At 40.3% G+C, this 16,007-nt stretch overlaps 1 protein-coding gene across 8 annotated transcripts in view; it reads left to right on the plus strand.

Moving 5' to 3' along the window:
- Positions 1–16,007, plus strand: part of IPCEF1 (interaction protein for cytohesin exchange factors 1) — a 153,632-nt gene that overhangs the window by 75,869 nt on the left and 61,756 nt on the right. For 3 of the 8 annotated variants that reach the window (XM_031456594.2, XM_064486558.1, XM_064486555.1), the window contains 2 exons: positions 7,032–7,071; positions 7,688–7,857. In XM_031456594.2, coding sequence (XP_031312454.1) covers positions 7,032–7,071; positions 7,688–7,857 — 210 coding nt within the window. Of the gene's footprint in view, positions 1–4,372; positions 4,772–6,823; positions 7,072–7,687; positions 7,858–16,007 lie in introns of those variants that run through there. The other 5 variants (XM_064486556.1, XM_064486557.1, XM_031456596.2 and 2 more) reach the window with 5 other exon arrangements.

Below are 16,007 nucleotides of genomic sequence, written 5' to 3' on the forward strand. Positions count from 1 at the left end.
TTTGACCTGGGTATGAAAGGCTGGGTAAGCATTAACCAGGTGCAAGATGGGGGAAGGGAATAAAGCATTCAAAAGTACCTGAAGTTTCTGCAGAATAGAAGAAATTTGAGGTGCCAGGAGAGGAAGTGGACAGGTGTCTTGGTGGTACGTTGAGGCTACTGTGGAAGGAACTCGCTTGTCACTTAAATTGTGATTTCAAGATGGAAACTCATACATGAAATGATTGGCTTCCAGTCAATAGTGGTCCTGTAGGTTCACACGTGGACACTCCATTCTGCTGTAAATATAGAGCAATGACAAACAAAGAGAAACGGAGAAAACCAGAAAAGCACAGTTAGGGTCAAAACACAGTAAAATCATCTCCATGGATCAGAAGTGAAGAGGGCAGGACTGAAGCTACGGGGCTTGCTGGGCACCTCATCTGGAGGCAGGAAGTCGTTTGCCTCCTGGTCCAGGTTAGTAGGGGTAGAAAAATGCTCATTAAGTGTGAGAGGACCATGTTCACGACTTGATAAGTGTTGAATGGGGCTCTCTCGCTTGTGGAAAGGGATAAAGACGAAGAGATAAAACAGTTGTCAGACTACTGCCTGGGGTTGCACAGTTAGCTACCCGAGGGCCTAGGGAGGGAGCAATAGGAACATATTCTCAAAATCACAACTAAACCTAGTCACCAGCCAAAGCAGCAACTGGATAGGCAAGATTTTCCATGACTGCCTCAGGACGTGATGGTAGGGCTGATTCCACCTGCTGAGTGGAGACAACCTCCAAACTGATAAAGAGGGAGCCCTGGGCATAATGGGGGAAAGGGAAGGAGAGAGAGAGAGGGAGAGAGGGGGAGGGAGAGAGAGAGAGAGAGAGAGAGAGAGACAGAGAGAGAGAGAGAGAGAGAGAGACATGCAAGCCTTCGACTCACAGTTCTGCAAACTCCAAAACAGATTTTTAAAAAATGCTAAGGAAGAATATGAAATGAAAAATTTAATGGTAACTTTATTTTACATAAAAGCAAAATTTTAAAGCCTGACAAAAATTTTTACCTCTGAAGCTCAAAGAATATTTTATCAAATTTTGAAAGAAAAGCAGGCACAAATGAAAAAGGACAAAATACACGTGGGCTCTGAAAAGATTTAGAAGCATTAATAAAGAAAATATAGCCTTTGAAATAGAAAGCTCAGCAAATGGCATAAATTCAACATTGGATACTTTCTAAGAGAGTATTGGTAAACTGAAAAACTTACACGGGACATGTGGCACAGAGAGATACACAGACTAAAAATTAAGACAGAAAATAATGGACTAGTTTTTTTTTTTTTTTTAAAGAAAGGGGTAGAAAGAGTTCTGAAATTCTGAAATAAAAGACCAAAACATATTCCAGGTTGTAGAGAACTAAAATTTTATATATCACAGGAGGGACTGTTAAGTAGGACAACCCGAAAACAATTTGGGGCTATCTGAAAAATTAAGGATGCACATATCCTATGACTGCAGTTCAATCTCAGATAAAACTCTAGCCCAGGGGAACACATGCCCACATGCACAATGGAAATTATACAGAGTTGTTAACTGCCTGAATATTGTGGTCGTGCACAACTGTAAATTAAATGTGTGTCAGTATGGGAAGGGATAAATAAATCATGGTATTTTCATTCACTGCAGTGCTATTAAAAAAAATCTCAGAAACACAGTATTGAAAATTAAATACCTATGTTAATGCTATGATTTATAGTACTGTGAAATATTGCCTATAAATACTCAAATTGCATGGTAATGTTGACTCTTACGTTGAGCGTAGTGTAATCCGGGGTGAATGAGAGGGAAATGGAAAAGGGAAGTTGTACGTATGGAGACACAGTTTTGTATATATTCCATTCCCTTCAAAATAGAATCAAAAAGTAAGAAAGAAAAGAAGGAAGAGAGAAATGTGTACTCAGTACCTTAGACTATGAATACAGTTGAAACTTTTGATACCATGTTGTTAAATTGCTTTTCAATTTCCACACCCCACTGTTAGTGGGTAAGTAGGCTTCTGTAACTTATGCAGGAAGAGCACGAACATAAACTTGGAAGAGGGCACACGACAGTCTGTGTCTTTCAGCACGACGCCCTCCTCTTGCCGTCACATCTCTGTTCAGTCAGGATGCTGGGAAGAGTGGTCCTCAGTGCCGTGATGACTTTTTCAATCCCCATTCCTCCCCCACACACTGGAATTTGTCTTCCAGCCCCACATGATACGAAACTGTTTCACCCAGGTCTCGAGTGACTTTTTCTTTCCCTTTCATCCTGGAGGTATTTGACGGTCGGGCTCACCTTTCTCTTCCATGACAACCCCGTCCTGATTTTCTTCATTCCTTCATTGTCGCGGTCTTTCTGATGGTCTGCTTTTCTGTTGCTTCCATGTAATAGATGGGTTTTCCTTTGGATTCTGACTTCAACCCTTTGATATTCTACACATCTGGGTCACCTTATCCAAACTCAAGACTTTCGCTCTCTATCCACTGACGATTCCCAATTTTGTATCTTGAATCCAGATTTTCTCCAAAACCCTATACTCTTAAATACTACGTACACTGACCATTCCCACTTGGCTGCCTCATATGTACATCAAACTCAATATGTTTACTACTGAATATGTGTGTGTGTGTGTGTGTGTGTGTGTGTGTGTGTGTGTGTGTGTGTGTGTGTGTGTGAGCCGTGCCCTGTATATTGTTGTCATTTATTCATTTGTTTGAGCTGGGAGCTCTTTCTCTGGCTCGTTGCTCTCCCTCACTTCCCACATTCTAACTTCCTCCCCTCCCTCTCCTCTCTCCGGCTCCCTCGCTTCTCTTCCTCCTCTCCTCCACCTCCGTCTCTCCTCTCTCTTCCTTCTTCCCCTTTTCCCGGGTCCTCCTTTTATTTCTCCGATTTCTCTTCTGTGTAGAAAGTGACCTCGCGTCCAGCTTTCCCTCAAGCTCTAGTCCCTGCTTCTCTGTTTTTCTTTCTATAATATCAGCAACCAAAGCAAATACCTTAAAGGCTACTACTTTGTGCATTTTACTCTTGAAATAGATTATTTGCATTTTACCATTTACTTCTGTGACTTTGGGCAGAATTCTGAGCCTCCATTTGCTTCAATTTCCTCTTCTGTAAACCGTGCATTACGATAGCACCTAAGCCATAAGTGTCATGAGAATTCAGTTCAGGTATTTGTGAAAAGACTCAGAGCACTGCCTGGCACATTGTAAATATTGTATAAATATAAGCTTTATATAGATTTCTTGGTTGTCATTGTTTTCAGTTACTGTCCATTGTTATTAAAATATCTATTCTCTGTCTCCACTTTCACTACTAGAAATTTTCTTTTCATATCAACTTACTGAGTAATATTTAAAGTGGTTAGTCTTCTGAAAAAAAAAAGCAAGTTTTTCACAGGTAAAATTTTAAATATTTAAAAGCTGTGTAACTCTCTTTATAAGTTGGGTTTCATTCTCCAGGTAGGAGGAAAGATGTTTGTAGGGGAAAGGTACTTGTACAGAAACACCCCTAGCAGCTTTATCAGCTGGAGCTGGCTTGGCTCTAAAATACTTGGAAATTTTTGTGGCTTGATTAAAGTATTGGTGGCTTAAAACTGGCAATGATGTGAGGTTTTTTACACCCTGGAACTCGGGTCAATGCCACAAATCAGGACCCATTTATTAGCATATCACTGTATAATTTTGCTTAAGACCAAGATCATTCTGAAGTTTGATGTAATGACAAACCATTTAATGGTGAATTTTAATATATTACCGGGCTAAGTTGCACCTGCAAGATTTAACAATTACTATGTAAATTAGAAGACAATATAATCATTACCCTGAGCTTGCGTGTGAGTGCTAGCATTCAACATCAGAGGAGGACCAAGTGAATTTTTAAACCATCTTAAAGACTAAAAGAAAAATCCTCTTTTTCAATAAAGAGGACACATATATTTCAAAGAAAAAATCCCTCAGATTTTAGAGCCAAATTAGGGCAAATTCAGAATTTAGAATAATTCTTCAGTTTTACCTATAACATTGCAGTGGGAAGAGGACAGTATGAGCAAACTATCTTATTAGGCTTTGGCTGTTTGTTGTGATGATAAGAGATAATTCACCTTTTGAAAAACTGTCTCATGAAATGCTCACTGGTTGCTTGGCTTCTTCTAGCTCACCGAGTGAAAAAAAACCACATGTAAGATCTTTTTGAAACCGACTACTTCGCGGGTTCCACTTCCTGTTGTGAGGAGTTAGACGTATCTCAGGCTCACTAAGTTCTCAAGATTGTTTTCATTCTCTCATGTAAACTGGTTTAGGTTTCAAATTCATATATATTATGTGAAACTGAAATTCTCTGAAATTTGTTGTTTCTATAATCTGCAGTTCTGCTTCTGGTCAGGGTGAACGGTTTGAACAGTTATGTTTTAGATCTTATTATAATAATTTGCCTTAGGAGAAGTACTGTCGAAGGAGGGTTGACTTAATGACTAAACTCCCCTGCCCCCCTTAAAAAGAGTCTGAATAAGTCCTCTCTGGGTGTTGGGTACTCACCCTGCTTGATGTATTGTCCGGCTTGGAGCCCCACTTCTCATTCAGCCCAGGTGCATAGACTGAGGCTTGGTTCTGGGCAAAGGTGAGACAAAGCCTATGGTTTGATTTGGGGCTTTCTCTAGACTCAGCTGCTAAGTTGGGTGGTGGAGCTGGAGCGCCCCCAGTTGCACTGGAAACCCGTGGATGGTTGGAGGAGATTCACTGGCTCCCAGTCGGGAGGGATGGAGCAGGTACTGCCTCCCTTCTCAGATCCTGCAGCTGTCCTTTCCTGCTTCCTCTCCTCTTTTCAAAGATGCTCCTTTTGTGTGAATGAATGTGACTCACCTTGCTCAGATGGGGCCAGAACCGTCTAGGAATCCTCTGTCTGCACGTCCCTCTTCTCCCTGCCCCCCTGGCTCTTAGTCTGTCTCCAGTGCTCCTGGGATCTCTTGGATCCCAGATTTTCTTAAATTGTTCCAGTGTCTAAATTGACTTACTCCCTTCTTTGCCTTTGGTCCTGGCTCTCAGCTAAGTTTTAGCTACCCATATATTTTGGGTAAAATATTTTGGGCTAAAATATTTTGGTAATAGGTTTTACTGACCTCAGATATTTGCATATACAAAAGAGCGCAAGACACTGTTTGAGAGAATGGCGGGAATTTTAGGCCAAGATGCAAGTCAGTGTGGGAGATACCTTGTGAAGTGGAGCTGAGACTTGGTTGAAAATGCCCAAGTGTTAGTTATGTGACTCTAGCATGTCTGTCCTGCCAGAACTTCAGGGCAGTTGCTGCCTTTGCATGTCTTTTTTTTCAAAAGGATGCTTAATTTCTTCAGGGATAAAATTTTATTCTGATATTCATAAAAGAAAAAGTCAGTATAGGATTTCCTAGGAAATATAATTTAAACACTTTAACATCATCATTATTGCCGAAGGAAATACAAATCTTATCTATCCTAAAAATTATTATGAAATTTTTATTTATTAGATATGAATGATTTGTTTATATCTATAATCATATATTATGTAATCATGTAATATTATATTGCATGTAAAATCACGAAGTATTTTTAGTGTTCAGTGCATTTATATGTACAATCTTTTTTTTTTTCTTTTGGGCTGGGGGGAGGTAATTAGGCTTATTTATTTATTTATTTTTGATGGAGGTCCTGGGGATTGAACCGAGGACCTCCTGCATGTTAAGCAGGCACTCTACCACTGAACTATACCCTCCTCTCTACATGTACAATCTTGTTAAATATTTGTGAGACCTATAGGATTAGAATTATTATAAATATCTTGATTTTACAAAGGAGGAAGTTGGCTCTGAGTGGCAAACTGACCTTTCCCTGGGTAGCACAGCTACTAATTATACAACAATGAGTTGACTGCAGGCCTCTGATTTAAAAATCCCACCCTATTTCCACTATGTCATAGTCCCTCTTCACACAGAGTACAACAATTGTAGTTTCAGATCAATAGTTAGATACAGAGAATTCCAGCCAGGTGCATCTAGAATCACGTTATAAAATGTTGGAATAAAATTGCCTACCATTTTTTAGAACTGCTTTTCAATTATGTAAATTTTTTTCCCAATTCTCCACTTGTTACCATACGTTACTTGAACCTGAACAAATTCAGCTTAGATATTGTGGAGAAAAAAAATGAAACTTCTTTAATCTAAAATCCCTCTCTTCACACACACACACAGAGCCATTTGAAAGCATTTTTTTGTTTTCTATTTTTGTTGATAGCTTGATGATTTGACACAAATTATTTAAAATGTATTGTGAAAAATGTGTATTTCAGATATATTGTCTTATGTCTGATTTGAATATTTGAATAGAAATTGGTAATTAATTTATCTTCCATAAAACATATGAAAAATAGTCACAAATACGTAGACAATAAGTAATTTAAATTTGGCTGTAAATAAGAATTTTTTGATAAGAAGGGTTGATAAGTACTTAAAGTTCACCAAAAGAGGTTGTGGAATTTCTTTTTTTGGGATGTTTAATTCATGTGGTTTAGATGTAACCCTATGTGGTAACAGGACCACGAATTACTAGTCTGATCAATTGCATTATAAGATTGTAATGATTATCTATTTTTATTTCTATTATTTAGAAATAGCAAGAGAAGAAACATGATATAATTTTTTCTTCTCTCAAAAAAATAAAAAGGGAAATATTTTATTATTTTTAAGAACTTAAGTGAACTGTCCTGTCATAACTAAAGTGGTAGTGAAAAAGCTGCCTGTGGCTGGAAACAGGAAACATCAGTGATAAATGCTGTGTTACGTATTTTTTTTTCCAGGTGCAGCTCAATGTATATTGAGTCTAATTAGCACATTTTGTGTCTCAGCGAGTAGCTCCCCGTTAGCTCTGCTTGGAGAGTTTTTTTTTAGCTTCCATCCTGCTCATAAACACTGCCACCTCCTCCCTCTTTCTCTCTTTACAAATGTTACAACACAATCAGAAATTTCCTCTTTTCTTCCCTTCCTGCATTTCCAGCAGGTTCCCTTGCGTCAGAAGCAGAGAAAGAAAACTCAAGGTAATTAGATCTTTTGTGTCTTTATCTTCTGTTTGTGTGCGTGAGTGTTGCTTTCTCTTGGATGCCTTCTGTAGGATCAGATTTTTGTCTGCGTTAATGCTACTATCAGGCGGTGGACGGCAGATTAATTTGGGGTTATTTTGGATCGATTTTAAGAAATGACGGCATGCCGTTCATTTGGACTAATCTCCCGTGGGATGTCAGCAGAGCTCAGGAAGACTGGCACAGAGTCGGGTGGCTGTGTTTCTAGGTGGGCATTAACCCTTCTCTGTCTGTTGCATAACTACTGCTATTATTGTTGAAATGAGCTGTGTTGGTGCAGTGATGTGCCTGCCAGACTCATCATGGTTTTCATCTTTCTCAACTTATTTGGTTGAGGAATATTCTAAGACTAACACTTGCACATGAGTCTCACTGTTTCCTTTGATCGTATCTTGTACCTTCTAAGCATCAAATGAATGTTTAAAAATAAACTACTTTTTGTTTGCATTTACTTTGCATAAATCTTGGTTAAAAAAGAATCCGACTTCCAGGAGGTAAACAATGAACAGTTACCTTTCATTCTGTCACATAAAGCAGGGTAATAACACATTACCTTTTCATGTAATTGTTGCAGGATTTTTCACCATGAGTCGGAGGAGGATATCATGTAAAGACCTGGGGCATGCTGACTGCCAGGGGTGGCTGTATAAGAAAAAGGAGAAAGGAACTTTCCTAGGCAACAAATGGAAAAAGTTCTGGGTGGTGCTGAAGGGATCGTCGCTCTACTGGTACAACCATCAGTTGGTGAGTCCACCGCCTTCCTCCCGTGCCCGGCCTCTGTAACAAGGGGTGGGTCAAAGGCCACTGCGGGGCAGGTGATCCCCATGGGAAAGACAGTTTTTATTTCTGGGATCTGGGACAGAGCAAATGAACAAACACGTTCTAGAAACCATTTCTGGTCCAACAGATATGTAGGTCATTCGACTACTTTACAGAGAAGAAAATCATCTTGCTTGACTGACCTTTGATTGGAGACAAGCACCCAAATGTATAAAGGAGGATTTGGCCTGTTAATATTACTCTTTCGTGAGAAATGCTAATCACTTCATGATTTACCTGGGCATCACTTGATAGGGGAACGTGACATTGTTAAGATCTCTACTAAAAAAAAGAGGACTCAACTTTAAGACCCACTGGGGGTGTAAACTGTTTCAGTCCACATTCTCCTTTCTTTATTATCTCCTCCTTTATTATCTTCTTTTCCTCTGACCGTCTTTATGGGCGGGTTGGTTTTGGGATCGCTAACCTGTGTGCCAGTGTTGTGTTGGTGGCTGTCCTCTCTTGTTCTTTGGCGTGTGCAGTGATGGCATTAAACTAATGATGCTCGGAGAGCACTTGATGAGAAAGTTGCCTAATTTGTCTGGTAATAGGCAGTACACTTTTGTGGTCGGCTTCACAGGCTGGTTTCCTGTTGGGAAGAGCTGGCAATAAAAGTTTTTTTAAAAGCGTGCTGATCTTTCCTGGCTTGAAACATTTTGAAAATAACGATGTTGTTGAATATCGAATTAGAGCCCTTTCACGTGGGGACTCTGTCCACTAACCCCAGAGCTGTCAACTGCTGATCTCAGGAGATCTTGGGTTTCTCTTTGTGGTATAGTCGAGGTCAGCAACGGGTGTGCTTTAATCTATTAAGGGGAAATTATTTAAAAATTGCCCATAAGCCAGAAAAATTCCTTTTTATGTGACACCAATCTTTTAAAATGATTTGTGCACACCCATCTCTCAAGCAACAGAGCTTTAGGGCATGAAACTATAAATGTAGAGTAAATGCCCTGTGCAGTTGGTGGGCGACATTTTTAGTTGATAAATTTACATTCACTGGCCACTAATAAAAAATGTGTGCCCCCACGCGCCCCAAAGCATCTGTCCTGCAAGGATCCAGTTAAAGTGGACTCAAATCCAATGGCAGGGCCCTGGAATAAGCATTCCGCCCCTGTGCTTCTCTCTGTAGTCCCTCTCCTCGTACTCTGTTCCCAAGCTTACTGCTTTGGTTTCACCCAAAACATGGCACAGACATCTTCACTGAGTTTTACAGAAATATGCTTTTTGAGCTTTCGGTGAGTTTGAACAACTTATTAAAGATTTGGGAGGTTCACAAGGAAGAACCCCCTTGCAGAGTATGCAGCCTTCCACTGTCTTCTTTTCTCTCTTTCTTCTTCCCTTCTGGGTCCATTCATCATCCTGTCTAGCATGGAATGGTTTTACCCAAATTAAGGCAACCTGCGGCTGGGGTCTATCCTAGGGCATTTCCCCTAAACAAATACAGCTTCCTTCTTAAGGAAGGTTAGTTAATTAAGGTCAGTAGAAATTTCTTCCTCTCGTGTATACTATTTTAGGCTCTTGCTTTTGGTTAGTTGGGGCCAGTGATGGTCTGCATCTTTTAGAAAATGAGAGGGCTTACTGATTTGCCTTCTAATAGCTCTCTAGGAATTTTCCAAGGCTGCTGGAAGGATTGGGTGCCAACAGAGCATGGCACCACTGTGGGAAGCAACAAAGCTCAGATATAAGCATGGTGTTCATTTTCTCATTCAATCACATTATTCTGCATATATGTTCTGGGTGCTGTCCCTGTCTTCATGGAATTTAGAGGAAGCGCCCTCCATACCATACATAGTTAGTACAGAATTGGCTTATCTGGCTTCATCAGTTCATTTGGCTTAAGCTTCTCTTAGAGGAGCAATGAATTACCTATTTTAGGCATTAGGAGTCTCATGCTTCCACTGGGAGCAGGGGAGCAGCGCTATTGACTGAGACCAGACTAGAAAGAGGAAAAGGAGGGAGCATCCGACCCACTCAGCACCCCTGTCCTCACTTGCTTTCATGCACACACCTAAAGCAGTATTCAGGTAGCAAATCACGTAGAGGAATAGAATCAGATTAGCAACGTTGAACGGAGAATATGTTTACTGTTATCTGGCACAGAATTATCCTATTAAACTAGTAGAATATAACGGAAGGACCCTTTCAGCTCCCTAATTCTATGACTGTGTGACAGTGGAATCCTCTCTCTCCACACACATGCACACACCCTGATATCTCAATTATGTTTGTTTTGGGGAAAAAAGGCTACCCAATGAATACTTAATTAACAGTGTCACAGTCCTGCTATCTGCGTGAACAACTGTGAAATAAGAGCCAACACATACCCTCAAGCTGAGAACATTCACTTCCTTCTTGCCACTCAAGCAGTTCCGGTTCAGCAGAGTAGCTTCCCAGGCACCCAAGCCTGATGAGCAAACTTCTTTGCCTTCTGCCTTCCCGACTCGCCGTTCTTTCTTACATGGTAAGGGAGCTGATGGCATCACAGCCAGAGCCATCGCTTACTGAACGCCTACCATACGCCAAGGGGTAGTCTGGGTACCTTTCATACATGCTTTCTTTAATGCCTCAAAAATACCCTCCGAGGTAGCAATCGTCACCACATCTTGAAAGTTGGGAGGGCTGAGACTCTGAGACCCTGTGCATGTTGCCCCCAGTGACCCAAGTCCTAAGTGGGGCAAAACAGATCCCCTCCAGCCCCTTTGACTCCTCAGCCCAGGGCTGTTGCCATATGGCAGCCTGACCCCACGCAGGGACGAGGATAATTCCCCTGTCATCTGCCTTTACGGTAGGGTTTTGAAAGAACAACTCTAGAAATGAAATGTGGGGCAGCTCTTTTGTGCAAGTACAAGCGAGCTCATGGGATCCCTTTGCTTGTTTCTGTGGTTCCCTGACACAAGCCGAGGGGACCACGTCACCCTTCCCTCTCCCAGCGTTCTGTTGTCATGGTTGCTACCCAGTAGCTGAGATGGTGCCCCACGCTTCACTGCTTCAAGCAGCATTACCCAGATTTCCTCGAGAAAGGTCAAGTCCAGAGCCTCATCTACCATTTTTCACAGCCCACAATACGTGCGCAGACGATGATTCAGTGCCCGAGAAGGCATGCTGAGTCTTACGGAGCCATATTCAAGTTTAACAGCCTTAAAAATCCTGGCTGTTGAAAATCCGGAGTTGAAATCCAGGCCCTAAAGTCCTTCTCCCACCCAGTCGCTTCAAGCTTATTCCTCCTCCTAAGTCGAATTTTAGTTTAAATAGTGCATCCTCTCAGTGTTCTTGCCTTTCCCCTGACCTAGATCAGGCTGCCTCTTACGCTCCCAGAGCAGCCTTTACTTGACCTTACTACACTTCTCCTTCTCTTTGGTGCATGTTGTCAGACCTGCTGTTTTCCATAGCCGACGACCCTCTGCAGAGCAAGACCACAGTACGTCTTTAGCTCCTTGCATAGTGTCTGACACTTACTAGGCACTCAGATAATACTTGTTGATTCCATAAATAAGTGAGATTTAGGAATTATCAGCATTTACCTTACCCTTAAGAATGTTGAGAAACGGGATGGTGAATAAGGACTGCTTTTGACGGAAAATAATTTTCCAGTAAAGATGTTTCCACATCTATTCCTAAAAAATACAGGAAGAGGTACAATTGGAGAGTTGTCAGATGGGCTCCGTGGTCCCACATGGGTCCCACATAGCTGCTCCCATTCTGCTAACATCTCATCAGAGGCTGCTTTATTAGGTGCTTTCTAAGCATGGCCTCTGGTCGAAAACAAGTGTTGATTGATCAAGATCATGAGGCTGGGGGCAGAAATGTTGAAAGAGAGAAGGAAGGTTTCCCAGGGAAGTCCCTCCATGCTAGCATTTCACCTGGATTCCAGGTGCAGCTGGAGACTGATGTTTGGGATCAATATCTTCTCTCTGGTGACGGAGAAGTAAAGTTCCGAATCATTGTTTTCCTTCAAGCACATCAGTATGAAGTAGTGACAGGATTGGTCCTTAAAGGTTTTATTACTTATTTGTTAAAACTATCTTAAATTTTAATATTTTTAGATTTCTCCCTTTTGCTGTAACTTCTTATTTTTCTTTTCTAAGAATTCTTAATTAAAATTTTGCTTAATTCCTTGGGAAATGTATTATGGATTTTATTTATACCCAAGACAGATCATATGGTAAATATTATATATATTATTTTATTATAGAGCCCGCTTAAAATCAGTGAGGTTCTTGAATGTTTTTACTCATCTTTGTAGTATATTTTCCTACATTATCCAAAAACATCATGTGGACTATCAAAATACATCAAGGGAACATATGCGTTATGCTGGTATACAATTTGGAGACATTACCCAAACAATTTAAGCTTTAATTACAAAGCACCATTTAATGTTAGTAACAGATAATAGATTAAAAAAAAATCTCTTTTTAAGTGAGCTCAACGCGAAGAGGTTATCATCCATCCATCCATCCATCCATCCACCCACCTGCCCACTCACCTACATATCCTTTCACCAGTATTTACTGAGGACTTAAAAATAATTTGGGCTAACTGTTGCAAATGCTATTATGGGATTTAAAAAAAAAGACTACAATTCTTCTCTCAGTTAAGAGTTCACAGACAGGTGGAGGGGAAAAGATCTATGTAAATGCCATGCTCAGAGAAAAATTGGTGAAAAAAATGGTTCTGGAGTTGAGCAATACAGATGAATTCTGTACATTCCAGGGATGAGGGAAGTATTCTGGGCCAAATGTGAGGGAATTCTGCCACAGCAACTTTTGTTCCTGGAAGATTCTCTTTCCTTTTTACCCAGGAAGGTGTGTGTTTTTTCTTTTTTAAAAAATTAGTTTCCAAAGCTGAATGATTTCCTTGGTCAGAGGCCAGCCTTCTTCACTAGATAAACAGTTTTCACCAAATAAAAACATTATTTCTGTGGGTTGCAGTGAATATAGAAAGGCTGTTTCATGGGGAAGATTCTCTTAAGATCAGCCTTGGAAAGCAGTTTTTTTCCCCAAGGATAGAGGGTAGGGGGATGGGCATTCCAGTCTGGGGACTAATATGAGCAAAGAAATGAAAATATAAATGAACTGTGCCAACCAGTTGTGTTAGACATTATACTAAATACTCTTAATAACCTGACAAGATAGATTTTATTATTCTCATTTTCCAGAGGAGTTTACTGAAGCTCAGGGAATTTAAGTAACTTGCTCAAAGTTGGGTAAGGAGTAAATGGCAAGGCTGGGATTATAAAAGAGACCTACCAGTACCAAAGCCAGACTACTGCCTGGGGCTGCACGGCCTCCCCATTTAGAGATGTGCTAGGACTGGTAAATGGGCTGTCAAAAGCACAGGGCAGGAGTGTGGATTCAATCCAGCAGGCAGTAGGGAGCCACTGCATATTCTTGAGTCTGGAGATGATCTAATGGAGTTGGCCTGTGAAAATATTAATCTAGCAGTAATAAATGGGATGTATTGGAGATGAAGGAGCTTCCAGAGGGCCAGTGAGGAGGTGGTGACAAAAGGCAGGTATTGAGACACGAACTCCTGGACTGTAAATGGAAACTGAAAGTTTGGGACACGCCACACACGGGGAGACTGGGAAAATAATATGAAAATTGAGAGAAGACAAGTTTGTGGCTAAAAATGGAGAATTTTATTTGGACTCTTTGTCATTTACTTTTTGGGCCTATTTTAGTTTTGTACATTCTTTCTCTGTATAGAAGGACTAGAAACCATGGTCGTTAGTGGTGAAGACCTGGCCTTGATTGATGCCATTTGCGCTATTGCGTCAACAGCTGAAGGGAGCCCAGGGCCCCTGGGCCTTGTACAGTAAAGGCGAATCGCCAACCCTTTGTTTCATAAAAACTTCTGGTAAACGGGTGAGGTTTGTAATCTGGTTTAATGCATATTATGCAGATTTTTCAGTTCTTTGCAAATCCAGCCTGCCTGCCCAAATGTGGCTGTCCTCCCCCCTCACCGTCTGCGTGGGTCCACCTGTCTGCTGTTTCAAGGAACCGTGTCTGTATCAGACATGTGAATTTTGGAGGATCTCAGGTTTGGAAGGGATTTTTCTTGGAATCAGTTTTATGAGAATCTCTATAGGGAAGACCTGCTACTTGAAAGCCACAATTTCTCTTTTTGTGTTCTGAAAGTTTCAGTAAATATGGAACATCTTTTTTTTTTTTTCCCCAGCATAAGAAAAGTAAGGAATGGGTTACTTCACCCTTTGAAAGAGACATGTTAAGCCTTAGCTTAATCACCTATTGCATAGACCCTGAAAAATGTCCCAGTGAGTTTACCATAGGCTGAACAAAAATTCTGTAGGAATGTATGAACACTGCCATCGGAGCTTCTGTTCCTCTTTTGCTTTGTCCCACTACAGCGTAAACACCTGAGGATCTATTCTTTACCCCTCTGGTTTACACTGTGTCCCTAGAAGCCAGCACCAGTAGGCACCCAGCAAGTTTTTTAAGATAATTACATATCACATTACTTAATTATCAATTAGTTACATAAATCAATTAATCAAAGCATTATTGAATATCCGATAGATTCCCAGAATCCCACCAGATGAGATGCTTTATAAATTATGGGCTTCTAAGTTATTTGACCTCCGTATTCATTGTTTTAGCCAATAACCAACTTCTGAGTGTATCCCAAACAAAGTTCCAATATTTAAACATGTTTCTTCAGTGAAGACAGTTCAGACCAATTGAGGAAAATGGATGAACTCTTTGCCAAGATGTGTTCCTAGAGTTTGTCTGGGAAAGGAGAGTGAGGAGGGGGAAAGATGACAGGTCTACACAGGGCACTGTAAGGGAGCAGTTTGCCTCCAGATAGGACTGGTGGGTGAAAAGGTTGAACCCGACTGTTTAGGTACCACTTGAAAGCCTGAACAGAGGAGTGAGTGAGGACTCTTTGAGTTCTGTTCCTTCCCTCATTATAATTTCAGATATGTGGAAAAGATCTCTAAAATGGGTGCTTGGTTTTGGTTTAATGTATTTGTTTTCTTTGATGCTATCACTGTGTCCTCAGACTTATTTTCCTTGGAAGATCCTAGAATGTATTTCTAAAATAAGGGTCATCCCCCCCCCCCCCCCCCGTTAGCTTTATGATCGGGGACAGTCAGTAGCTGAACCAGGCTGTTTTTTTAACAACTTCTTGTTGCTAAATTCACACAATGTGGGATCAATTGCTTATGTTGCCAATGTTATTCTCCTTTAAATTCTTTCTAAACTTTTTGAAAGCAATTGTGAAACACTAAGACTATGAAATTTTTCATTTCTTGTCTTGTTCTCCAGAGGCAGTGCTATGCTCAGGCACTGCTGATTTGGAAGAGGATGCTAGGGTTCAGGACATAGACTGGGCTTTATCAGAAGGCAGTCCTCTTACTTCACAGCAGTGGGTGAAATGTCCGGTCAGGGGGACACAGCATTATCTCTTGTCTTCTTATTTATGGGCATGTGCTGTGCTTTTTCTGGAGTTTCCACAACCTCTCTCTGTTTTACTTTATCTTTGCTTGGTAGAATCCAGCTTCTTGCTTCTTGGAAATTTAAAGAATTTTAAAAAAATGCCTTAAGTAATTAAGAAAATGCTTTAAAATATCAGACAGATATAGAAGCAAACGGAAATAAATGAATTAAGATCATTTATTTAAATGAGTTATGATTCCATCACTGTGATGTGATCACTGTAAACATTTTGATATCTCTGTTTCCAACCATCTTTTTTTTTATGTTTTCCAAAAGTAAAATCGTGCTAAGCATGATATCATAACTTGATTTTCTCACTAAGCAATGTATTATCAGCATACTTTCATGTCAATACGTACATATCCACAACATCATTTCTAATGGCTGTGAGTTCTACATATGGATAGGTCATAGTTTATCAATCCATAGACTTTAAAATCAGAAGTCCTCTTATTTTAAAATCCTTTAAAAGAGCTAAAAGGAAATAGAATATACAAACATACATACACTAAATTGAATATAAAGCGATATATATTTAATTTATAGTTATGTGGGTGTTTAATATATGTATTTATATAATTATAAATATGTGCATAAATACATTGGCAGGTG

This window comes from Camelus dromedarius, chromosome 6, assembly GCF_036321535.1.
Source record: "Camelus dromedarius isolate mCamDro1 chromosome 6, mCamDro1.pat, whole genome shotgun sequence".
In the NCBI taxonomy this organism is placed as follows: domain Eukaryota; kingdom Metazoa; phylum Chordata; class Mammalia; order Artiodactyla; family Camelidae; genus Camelus; species Camelus dromedarius.